A 12,840-nucleotide genomic window follows, 5' to 3' on the forward strand; every position below is an offset into this window, starting at 1 on the left:
ACATAGCCCGTTTCTGAAATCAGGAGGTTGCACATACACTTCATGGCTTGTAACCCATAATGGATTTTTCCTCCAGAAGTTTGTCCATCCCCTTTTATTTTTTTATAGTCAGACACCCCTAAGTTTAACCCCTGACTTATCTGAGGGTCAAAGAACATTTCATGATTTGTGGCTCAAATCCTGCCCTCGACTTATCTGTGAGATTGACTTATATGTGAGTGTGTGCCGTATGTCTTTTTTGCCTGAAATGTAACAGTCACTGTACCTGCTCATACACAAGGTTTTGTGCCATTCCTATTTATGCCATATGCATGCCTATGTACTATAGTCATCTAACAGGATCATGTAATTGGAATATCAGACACTGGGGAAAAGAGGAAATTATATGAGTGAAGTTGTGTGAGGCAAAGAGCTTGGCTGCTGTATAGAATGGTATGGGCATGAAATGCCTGGATAAAAAAAGAGTTTTCCATTTGTATGTGTCTATTCAATTATACTATGAGGTTTTCACTGAATATTTTATTCTTTTTTAAAATTGTTTTTTAATTGATTCTGGGTTTTATTTTCTTCCTTTATACATGCCTAGCCGCTTGATACATGTAACTTTTAAAGATGCTTTTGTTGTTTCTTTAAGTATCACTGAAGAATTTATTGCTTCAGTGCAATAAAACTGAAATACAGAATGGCCCCAAAGTTAATTATGTTTTAAGTTCAATTGAAGTAACTTATTCTTGCTAGGAAGAAACTGGGCATTTTCTCAGCAAATACCTATTCTATGCTTGATGAAATAATGGGGAAGAAGAGATTGGTTAGAAACAAAATGATCAGCAAGTGAAAGGAAGGGGTGTGAAATCGTAATCCTTCTCTGGTCTATTCAGGTGATCAGGGTTCACCAATCCCCTTTTATCATATGGGAAAAGTGTGTGACAGCATACACCTCCTCCTTCCCCTGGCATGTTTGCTAACTGTAACCCATGTGAGAGAAGTTCAAACAAACTTTCCCCTGTACATTTAGGTGATAGTGAGCAAACACATGGAGTGGGGAAGATGTGCACAGTTATGCTACTTCCTCACAATGAAAGACTAGTAGTCCAATCAGGCCCATTGTGTTTTGTGATTCTCTCTGCAAATGTCTTTCCTAGGCTATTCCCTCGCACCACCCATGCAATCCTATAGGGGTTGCCCAGCAGGTATAATGTGTGTTCTGCTACTGCAGCTGCTGCAAAGCTGCTGTAAAGAGCACTCTATCAGCCTGTTGAGCAGTGTGCTGCTGGAGAGCTGAGCACATGTTATTGGAATGCTGGCCACCTGCCAGAGCAGGTAAACCAGCAGGGAAGGAGTGGGGGAGGGTGAAATGGGGTGGGGAGGGAGGAGGCACAGGGGAGGGAGACTGCAGGAAAGGGTGGATCCTGCAGTAATGGTGCACACTGGTCCTATACCCTTTGGCAGCTGCTTCCCCACCCCTTGTCTCTCTTTGGACTTGCAGCAGCAAAATCAGTGGTGCAGTTCCAAGGAGGCCCACTGTGGAGTGGGAGGCTTATGGAGGGGGTAAGGGGACTTAAATCCTCTTTCCCTTCCAATGCCTCCCACTCTATCCCCTCCCCACTGAATACAGTGTGCACCTTTTCAGTGTGGCTGCACCAGCTGAACCAGGAGGGGCGATAGGATTGGACTGCTGGTTTTGTAGCCCAACTTGGAGAAAGTATTCAGGAATACATTTACATGTGAAAATCAGTAAATAATAAAAAAATAAGCATCTCCCCCTACCTGCCAATCCAATTCCTCCAAATGCCCCCACAGTCCCTGCATTAGTATTAAATATAAAGCTCAGAATTGGTGTTGGGAATGCCATGTTCACTTATATTGTCTACTGAGCCCTTAATCGCAGGTAACCTGAATTAACATGAACTGGGGCCACTACATTCAACCAAGTAAATGTTGGTTGAAACCTTTTGAAGATACTTATTCTAACACCAAAGATTTGAGCATTTTTTAAATCTGCAATGGAAATCAATGGAACTTTAAAAAGCTTAACTTATGCCCAATCCTACCAGGGCCTTATGCTGCCAGAACTGTTGCAAGTGGCTGCTGTGGCATCCAGTAGTTTATCCACATCCCACAGCACTTTTAAATCAGGGGAGAGAGATAGGGGGTGGGTGGAACCGGTAGGGAATGAACAGGGAGAAGATTGAGGTGGGGTGGGGGGGGGACAGATCAAGCCTGGGAAACGGGTAGTATTAGTGCTGATATTCTATTCCCTTCTCATTAATTGCTGGTATGCTTCCAGGTGCAATTCAGGATACCTGTTCTAGCCTTTAAACCCCTAAACCAGTGGTTCTCAAACTGGTGAGTCACGACCCTCCAGTTCGTGTAAAGGTTCCCCTGTCCCTTTAAGGGGTAGGGGAGAGGGAGGGAAGTGACCCCCAGGATTGGGGCCCTATGAGGGTGAGGGGGGTGCTTTCCACTTTATGTAGGTAAGGCTGCAGGAGGTGCGGGAAGCCCTGCGCAGTCCTCCCTGAGGCTTGGAATCATCAGTAAAAGCAGGTGCAAAGCACTTCTGTTTTGCAGGAGGTGCTTTGCACCTACTTTTAGTAATGATTCAAGCCTCAGGGAGTGCTATGTAGGGCTCCCTGCACCTGCTACAGCCCTACCTTCATAAAGTGGAAAACACCCCCTCAGTGATGTGATCCTGGGAATTGCATTGCTGCCCTAGGTGCCCCCCCCCCCCAGACTTACTGAGGGAGTAAAGCTCCCTCAAAGTTTGAGAAATGCTGCTCTAAATAATTTGGGGCCTGAATACTTGAAGGATCACTTCTACTTTATTAAACTGCCTGCCCATTAAGATCAAATGTGAGAGGGCCTTCTTGTGTGTTGCATTTGGTTGTGGCACATGAAAAGAACTCCACTATGGTGGTGCCCGGTGTGAACTTCCCTTACACAGAATGTGGAGTTGTCCTCATCTTTGTTGCTGTTCCAGCATCAGCTGAAGACTTTTAAATGTTGTCTTTTGGGGGCCTAATTTTTGTTATTGGTTAAGGTGAGCTACTTTGCTGTTGTTTGTGTTGCTTCTGTAGAACTTTTTCCGTGGTACTGCTTGTCATTGATTTTGCATGTATGTTCTGAATTAACCTTTATGCAGTCTTACTGTACTGCTTTCAACAAGTCAGCAACTGTGAATGCCTCCCTATCTGGCTGGGGAAAAGCAAGATATATTTTAATATTATCTTTGTTGCTTTTACTATTAATAAAAAGTATTATTGCACTATTGTACTGTAAACACTATATTACTGTATAGTGTTTCTCTGAAAGTTGATATTAACCCAGGCAGGAGCTGTATTACAACTCTACATATTAAAAAATATAGGTCAGTACAAGGGAGTAGAAGTCAAAGTGCAAACTCCTCCACATGGATTGTTAAGCTTATTCCTGTTTTGAAAGCCATCAAAGAGGATTACCTACCTGTTCAAGCAAGAGAAGCTTTTCCTTTTACTAAAATTAACAAAGGTATTCTTGCTGCTGGCTTAATGCTTTAGTGGGTAGCGCCATGTGCTTCCATACTTGAGAACTAGGTTTATGAAAGACCTTTGACTACTGTACTTTAGCTGCCAATGTCTGGAATTGATACCAAGGTGGTCCTCTGAAGTCCTAAGGGAAAGTTCAGTATGTGTAACCAGTTGCTGCAGATTGAGTTGCTGCGTTGCTATGGAAAACCAAACTCACAATCTTCCCAGTCATAGCATAAGCCACAGTATAATGGCAGCAACATAGAGGTGAGTGCCAACTTCGTATTGCATCAGGTGGCAAGAAACTATGCCTCCAAGGGAAAGGTTAAGTGACTCATCAAAGGTTAAATGTTTCTGATTTAAAAGAAAGGAGAAGTTCCTGTCTTTTATAACAGTTCCTTTCTTTTATAAAGTTCCTTTCTTTTATAAAGAAAGGAGAAGTCCTGTCTTTTATAACATAACTGAAAAACTGTTAGTGTTGAAATAATAGTTTATTTAATAAAGGAATTCAGTCTGAAGTAGATTACAGGAGATTCTGAATTCCTGTAATCTAGTGACATTTAGTGACATCTTCACTAAATATGAAGAATCATTTGATAACATCAGTGGACAAAGTGACTTCTCTTACTTAAGATATGAACCACAAAAGTGCTTCTTTGCACTGGTGCAACTGTGCTGGTACAGGCAGCCAAACCTAGGCAATCATAGGTTAACTTGGGTATCCTGAGTTGGTAAAATGGACAAAACCACTTCAAATTGGAGATGGGAAATCCCATTTCTCAATAAGAACACTCGCAAATAAGGGCTCAATTCTTTCTCTTGCCATGAAGCGTGTACTACATGCTATGGGGAAGAGGTGACCAGTGTGACAGAACCATTGCATACTGGACAACTGTGTCCTGGTCAAATACACCCCAGCATTGAACATTTGCATCAGTTCTTTTTGCATCCTGTACCATTTGTACAGCAGCTGTACCATTTGTGTCCCAGTGTATGCATATTTATAATATATTTACTTTTTAATTTTTAAAATGCAAAGTTAAAATTAGGACTAGGATAAGAGGCTTATAGTAAATAACATGGGTTTGTTGGCCAGTTGCATTTAGTTTGTTGCCCAGTTATAGTGGGAGGCAAATGACTGGGACCCCCCCCCCAAGGGATCCAGGGATGCCAATGACTGGGGCACATTTGATCAGGCCACAGTCATCCAGGGTGCATATACCTTAGTCCTAACCACATTCAGGCAAAGCATGGTGCTGGTGGCTAATTCCACTTGGCAGAAATTGGGAGTCAGGTGAGAAGGCCAACCAAGGGACTTGCCCCTACCAGGAAGGTACTCACTTTCATGACTGACTGGAAACATCTATGGCAGGGACGAAAGAAGAGAGGGAAGCAGGTCTAGAACACTGTTCCCTGTCGTTTTTACAGGGAGCACGTGGTGATATATATTGGCTGTGCAGGGTTAGCAACAGACTGCTCAGCAATGACATCATTGCTGAGCTCTGGAGCACCCTGACAGAAGCTGTGTGGGTCAGCAATTTCCGCTGCGTGGCTGTGCAGCAGGCTACGTAGAATCCTCATTGGCCTCTCCACCAGCTGGTTGCTAACCTCTCAGCCACATCAAGCAACAGACAAAGAGCACTCCATTTGGCATTGACCACCTTGCTCCACCCCAAACAGGCACACTTGACTGGGAGGTTGTAGCACATAGCCCTATCAGAAGGAGAACTGCATGGGCAATCGCATGGTACATACTGCAGCAGCCTGCCCAACTAGCTGCACCCACATACAGCCCTTTACTGCATCACTGGCACCTATTGGTATGGCTGTTCGTAGTCTTTCCCCACCCCTGTGCCTTTGCCACTGCTCACCATATAGCAACAGAGAACAGGGAGCTCATGATTACTGAGAGTACCCCTCTCTTAGAGCCCAAGATGTAATTGAATGAGGATGCTGCAGCCACCAGGGCTGTTACGCTACTACAAGTTATCTAACATACAGCCAAGTAACAGTTGCCTATGGCAGGGGTGTCCAAAGTTTTTGGTAGGAGAGCCACATCTCTCTGACACTGTGTTGGGGGCCAGGGAAAAAAAGAATTAATTTACATTTAAAATTTCAGTAAATTTACATAAGTTTACAAAAATGAATATATTAAAGATGAATTTATGTGAATTAAATTGAGCTTGAAATAGCTCAAGGCCTATAAAAGGCCTTGCACAAAGCAAGGCTGGCCTTTCCTTTGCTGCCGCTACTGCATCACAGACGTGAAACAGCAAGCAGTGGAGGAAGCCCTCACCCCACAGCTCGTGAGAAATCAAACAGTTGTCCTCATGCCGAGAGCAGTTGCATCGGGCCAGTGCAGGCTGCAACAAATCTCCAGAGGGCCAGAGGCTCATTGGAGACTAGGGGCTCCCTGTGGGCTGCATTGAGAGGCCTCGAGGGCTGCAAGTGGCCCCAGGGCTGGGGTTTGGGCACCCCTGGCCTATGGAATCTGGCTGCACTAGTTGGTTCACTGCTTGCCACAGTAGAAGACAGGAATTAACAAAATATCTTGCCATACATGTTGTGAAGTTCAAGAGCCTGTTTGAGCAAAGTGCTCTCTTTGTGCACCAAGTGCCCTTCGCCATGATTCCCATAACCAGAGTTCCCCTTTGAGGGACCTGAGAAGTAAACCTTCATGTCAAACACCTGTAGTCTCCCCGGCAGGGCCTTTAGTACTGGGACTGGTGTGCTGTGATTAACTACCAAATATAGTCTGTATTCTATGCTCCATTGTAGAAAAATGAACAGGACAGAGGGGTGGCAGGAGGTGCAATTTTCTGTTCCCGTTGTTCTTTATGGCAGCAGTTTTCAAACTCTCAGGGAGAGTTTGAGCTGCTCTAAGTTCTTGCGGGGGGGAGGCAGCAGGGGCAGGGGACAGGCAATCGCGCTTTAGCGGAGGTGGAGTGCAATCACTCCGCTTTTGCTTTCAAAGCTGTGGGGAGCTCTGCAGAAGGTCGCGCAGGGCTCCCTGCACCCCCCAGGAGGCTGCAGGAGGCTCGGTTAAGTGGACTCAAGCCCCTGCAGCCCCCCTGAGCTGCACAATCCTGGGGCTCGCGCTGCTGCCTCCTCCCTGCCTCCAGGCTGCCCCCGCCCCTTAAGGAGAAACATGCCAGGGCCCACAGGCTGGGGCCCCAGTTTGAAAAGCCCCAGTCACGACGCCCCAGTTTGAAAAGCCCTGCCTTATGGGGTTACTCCTACCTATGCCAGCTCAGTCATTGGCATAACATTTTTCTGGCATCTGCTGTCTGTAGAAGAGTTTGAATATGGTATATGATGACGCCTCCTCGTTTCTCATGCATCCCACCCACACAATGCCCTGTTCTTCCCTCTGTTTTGGCCACTCCACAGGTGGAGTTGCACTGGCATCTGAGCTACATCAGCATGGTGTTTTTTTTGATATTGTGACACCTTCTGTGGTGTGTCCATTGTTGGGTGGGCTTCTACCCTGGCAGGGCTGTCATTCTGTCAGCATATGTGGAGATATACTGGTGTATGTCAAGGATAGGATGGGCCTTTAGACTAAGAATTTTAGGTTGATGGGCATTTGCACAAGAAATTTTAATTGAGATGAGAGTTCCTTTTCAAACTTTGGCTGTGTGCTTGCAGAGAGAAGTTCCCAGATAGGTATTTGCCTACCTACAAACATACACAGAAATAGAGTGGGTCCTCAGTATCTGTGGGAGATTGGTTCAGTGATACCCCCCCCCAGTAATGAAATCTGTGGAAGGCCAGGGTCACAGTGCCTCAAGGAAACACCTGGGGGGGGGGTGCCACAACCTCCAGAGGTTGTGCTGGCCTTCCGGTCTCTACAGAAGGCCTCGTGGACACGACTGGAAGCCACTTCTGGTTGCGTCCAGGAGGTGTTCTGTGACCGGGGAGGCCTGTGAAGTGGGTCAATAGCCTTCCCTGGCCTCAGACCACCTCCCAGATGCAATCAGAAATTGCAGGTGTGAACAGGAAGTGGCTTCCATTCATGTCCAGGAGGCATAAGAATGTAAGAGCCCCGCTGGTTCAGGCCAAAGCCCCATGTAGTCCAGCTTCCTGTATCTCTGTTTCCTCATTTCAAGGTCTCCTTCAGGTTTTTAGTCTGGATGATGATAGCGTGCCCCCAGTGTTACATTGCTCCTCGAGCTTGGTAATTTAACCCATAACGATTCTGTTGTGGAGTCGGATCTGCCTTCAATCTCTACTTTGCTGGATTCCACCCCTTCTTTAACACAGATAGCCACCCCACCTCCAACATGACCCTCCCTGTCCCTCCTATAGAGTTTATAGCCTGGGATTGTGGTATCCCACTGATTCTCCGCATTCCACTAGGTTTCTGTTATGCCCTCTGAGCTGTGGGCTTGACATTTGTGGGTGCTGAGCCAGCAGATAAAGAGGGCTCACTGTATACATACACCTGCACACTTATCTTCCTGAATAGTTTTGGCAAAAGGGGGCAGTGAGACAACTTTTTCTCAACATGAAAATATCAGAATGTCCCATCATCTTTACTGATGTCTGGCAGGAATGATCCTTTTCTTTTTTGAGGAAAAGAAAAGATGATTAAAAACCCCTGTGAGGATGGGAAATTAATGGAACTTTGTTTCCTTCTTTGGAATTTCTACAAAGCATTACCATTATTTGACTCTGATTTAACATACTGCAGTACTGTGTATGGATTATCCCTTTCTGCTGGCTGCAGGCCATAGAGGATATAATTTAAATCCTAATGATACCATGGCTAATGAAGATTGCCCTTTAGCTAACAAATGCTTAAAGTTAGCACCATCCTATTGATGCACAAGATTGGTTGTCTGGTTGTTTTCATCCATGCAGTTGGAAAGATCCAGAGGACTCATGCGTTCAACCACTGACTAATGAATTCCTTAGCATACAATAATAGCCTTTATGATATGATGGATATCTACTTTATTTCAAAAGGTCCACACAGTTGCTGCTACTATGACTGCTTTTTAGGTTTTGTTAGCATCATTAGGGCACAATCCTAACCAACTTTGCAGCACTGGAATAGCTGAGCCAGTGGGGCATGTGCTGCACCCTGAAGTTGGGGGGGGGGGGAATCACGGAACACTCTTCAAAATAAGGCAATGTTTGTTCCCTTACCTCAGAGTTGCATTGCTCTTACCTCAGTGCTGGAAAGTTGGTTAGGATTGTCCCCTTAATGTGGTAGGTCCTGTGTAGAATGAGAAGGGTGGTATAGCCCTGTAAGGTAGGCCATTGTTGTCGTCATTGTATTCAGGGCTTGTCTATTTATGAGGCTGACTGGGGTGGTCAGGTATTCTATAGAATGTATACCATGCTTTTGGAAAAGTATTATATGCAATACCTTAGTGTCGCACAGTGCTGGCAATGAACTCAGTAACATGCAGAATACCTAGGAAATGTGTGCAGATTATTTTATTTTATACATTATCTTGAAGTTTTCAGCATGCTATAGAATACCTAGGCATTCTATACAATACTTTTATATAATGCCAGTAAACATATAGAGCAGTGTTTCTCAAACTGTGGGTTGGGACCCACTAGGTGGGTCATGAGCCAATTTCAGGTGGGTCCCCATTCATTTCAATATTTTATTTTTAATATATTAGACTTGATGCTACCATGGTATGTGACTGCACTTGGGGAAATGTTACAGACCTGTACTTTTTACAAGCTACTATGTATATTCCTCTAACAATGCAAGTAAATGGGACTTACTCCTGAGTAAGTGTGGGTAGGATTGCAGCCTAGGATTGTTATGAATTTTCCTGCTTGATGATGTCACTTCTGGTCATGACCACTTCCGGTGGGTCCTGACAGATTCTCATTCTAAATGTGCTGGTGCTAAATGTCCTGGTGCTAAATGTGTGAGAACAACTGATATACTGGCAGCATTTTGTGATCCAATACAGATAGATATCTTTGTTTTAGATTTGTAACCATGTCCTTCTTCCATGGAGCACCAAGTGTCTTTTTTAACTGCATAACAAATAAGAATATAAGAAGTGCCCCACTGGATCATTCCAAAGGCACATCTAGACCAACTTCCTGTATCACACAGTGGCCCACCAAATGCTTCAGGGAGCACATAAGACAACAGACACAACCTGCGCCCCGGTGCCCTCCCCTACATCTGGCAATCAGAGACAGCCTGCCTCTAAAATCAAGAGCTTGCACATACCTACTATTACTTGTAACCTGTGATGAACTTTTCCTCCAGAAATTTATCCAATCCCCTCTTAAAGGCATCTAGGCAAGATGCCATCACTACTTCCTGTGTCAAAGAGTTCCACAGACTAATTACAAGCTGGGTGAATAAATATTTTCTCCTGTCTGTCCTAACTCTCCCAACACTCAACTTTAGTGGATGTCCCCTGGTTCTGGTATTATGTGAGAGGGAAAAGAGTGTCTCTCTATCCACTGCATAAAGGTTAGTCTGAGATAAAAGAATCTGAGATAAACTGATATCCTGATAAACTCAAGATCATTCAACTAGAGTTTCATAGTTTGACAGTGTGTTTCCCAATTAGCACAATATGGTATATAATCCAGTTTCAGGGGAAAATGTTAGAAGGTTCAATAAAAATCTAAAAGATTCAAATGCAGGGCAGAGCAAACTTACAAAACAAGGAACAGGACTGTGAAAAATCAATTAATCCTAGCTATATCATTGAAAAGATGTTCAGTTTTGCATCTCACACTTTCTTAGCTATTACTTTTTGGTCTGTGTTTAAAAACATGGAGAAAGTTAACTTTCAGCAGATCTAAGAAATGTATTTTCAAATTCTAAGAAATTCTGTAATACAAAAGTGACTGTTACTCTGTTTTATTCTAGGTATCTGGCCTTCTGAAGAAGTGCTAGCTTACTACTGCCTCAAGCACCATGAAATGTTCAGGTAAAAAAAAAAAAGCTATAAAAGACATTTTCCAATTCATTTGTTGTATTATATCTGCATAGTCAAGATTGCTATGATTTAAGTCATCAGATTCAGTTTTTAAAAGTTCAAGGTGAAAGCATGTTGCTCTTAACAGAGAATTTGGAGCTGCCTTGGGGTACTAATATTGCACAGCAAGCTTTCTGCTATATGTCAAAGACTTTTGATTTCCACTCAAGGCATTTTATTTCACTTTGATTTTTGGGAAACAAAAGTGAGGCACCAATCGATCAGCACTGATTGTGAAGGTCAGGCAAAAAGAAAGGCAGTCTTTGCTCTGACTTATATAGTCAGCAAAGTGGTTGTCAGAGAAAGTGTGCTGTACTTTTAAAGCAAGGATTTGTTACCATAGTGGTTTTGACTTTTCCTGCATGTGTTTCTTTTTCTCCCGGTACCGTTTTGCACCATTATAATTACTCATCATCACCATCCTCCCCATATAGATTATTGCAGAAAACAAGAAACGGAACTGACTCAGTTTCATTATAAATTTGCTTATTAGAATCTCAGAAAACATGGAAGATCAATGAGAAAGAACATGAGATCTTTCTCATTGACCTTGCATGTTTTCTGAGATTCATGTTCATGAGCATGTTGCATATTCATGAGATAGAGCTGAACTAAAAGGATTGATTTTTGCAAACATTTTCCATCTTGCCTTTCACTGATTTTTTGGGATGTGTCGAAGGGATACAAACATGACTGTGGCATGAAGGGAATGTGCTCCTCTATGTTATCCTCCCAACTACCCATGAGCTAGTTAGGGTAGACTGAGAGAGAGCTCTAGGCTAGTGTCACTCTGTGAGGTTCATGGGGACTGAATTCTGGCCTCTCCTACACCACACCTCTTCCTTACACTAACATGATGCAATTAAAGAACTGAGAAGATTCAATGGTTCCCAATCTTTAGGAGCCCATGGATCACTGTAATGGAAATGTGCAAGATCCCTTGAGGAGATAGGGTGTGGTGTCAGTGGCCCCTAGCAGGCAAGCATAGGGTTAATCCCAGAGCTCTAACTAGCAGTGTGTGTACTGCACAGTTGCAGCTACTAGAGCAGTGGTTCCCATCCTTTAGAAGGTCATGGACCTCTGAGGCAAAACTTGGAATTGTGGACTACATGCACAAGTGGACTACATGCAACCTCCCACCCCTGTGAACAAAAAATACACATAAATTTGTAATACAGGCAGTCCTCAGTATCCATGGGGGCTCCATTCCTGGAACCCCCACAATTAAGGAAAACCATGGGTATTCAAAACCTGCAGTTCCCCTCCTGAACCCAACTGGAGCGGAGCTCTGGTCAGTCTGAGCTGAGTTCCAGTTAGCACAGCTCCTTTCACCTACGGAGGCTCCAGGTTGGCCCACACCATAGGTTCTGGGACCCACGGATGAAGAGGTTCGCTGGTACCTAACCCACAGATAGCATGAGCTGCCTGTAATTAGAAAAGATTTATTAGAGATTTATTACAGTATTTATAGAGAAGATTCATGGTTTGCTGCTTTAGCTGACAGCAGTAACTGCAGGCAGTAAGTTCTCCACCCTTTCTGGTGGTCCATGGGGAACTGCTTGCTCAGAAAAGTGATCAAAAGTGATTTTTTTTCTTGATACCTCATGGACCACTTCTCAGGGACTTGCGGGCCACCTGTGGTCACCGGACCACAAGTTGGGAACCACTGTGCAAGTTGTTACTGTGGTGGCTGGAGAAGCTACTGGCAGGGGAGGGGAGGAAGGAGGACCTTTGCAGGTTGAACAGACGAGCTACCCTGGGGTCCAGGGTCCAGCAGTGAGGTCCAGAAGTGCTGCAGTGCAGATCCATTATTGGGGAACACAGGCGAGCTAATTAGCTTAAAGTGGGCTACCTGCCCACACAGTGTCGGAAGCTAGATACAGTAATACGGAAAACCAAACACACTCCTAAGTCTCTAAAAATTTTAAATATAGAAAATCACTGTAGAAAATTAGATCATAATATTTCAACTTGTGCTAGAATGGAAAGTGTCCTTTGTATACAAAAACATACTTCTGTAGCAGCTGTAGTCCTGCAGCTGTGTCCTTGATACACTCCTTCATGGTTAGCAGATCCACAAGCCAAAAAGCTACTGTAGGAGGCTAGTTTCCTCCCAGATGTGACACTGTGTTAAGAAGCATCATGTATACATTCTTCAGCCCAGCACGTATGGCTTGTGGTAGCCCCCAGTATCCCACGTGGGAAGCAAGTCTGGGTAAGATATGTAAGATTCCAGGAAACTTCTGGGCCCCCTCCTTTGGCTCCCGGGCCCCCTTTTTGACTTTGGGTTCAGGTACAAAGTACCCCTTGTATCCCTCTCATGGGCCCTGCTTGCAACCCCCACCTCTTCACACAAAAAATTA

At 44.3% G+C, this 12,840-nt stretch overlaps 1 protein-coding gene across 4 annotated transcripts in view; it reads left to right on the plus strand.

Annotated features, from left to right (window-relative positions):
• The window catches only part of CAMKMT (calmodulin-lysine N-methyltransferase), a 360,603-nt gene that overhangs the window by 267,265 nt on the left and 80,498 nt on the right, over window positions 1–12,840 (plus strand). For all 4 annotated transcript variants that reach the window (XM_066611803.1, XM_066611802.1, XM_066611805.1 and 1 more), the window contains exon 4: window positions 10,369–10,429. In XM_066611803.1, coding sequence (XP_066467900.1) covers window positions 10,369–10,429 — 61 coding nt within the window. The remainder of the gene's footprint in view (window positions 1–10,368; window positions 10,430–12,840) is intronic.

This window comes from Tiliqua scincoides, chromosome 1 (assembly GCF_035046505.1).
Source record: "Tiliqua scincoides isolate rTilSci1 chromosome 1, rTilSci1.hap2, whole genome shotgun sequence".
Taxonomy (NCBI): Eukaryota; Metazoa; Chordata; class Lepidosauria; order Squamata; family Scincidae; genus Tiliqua; species Tiliqua scincoides.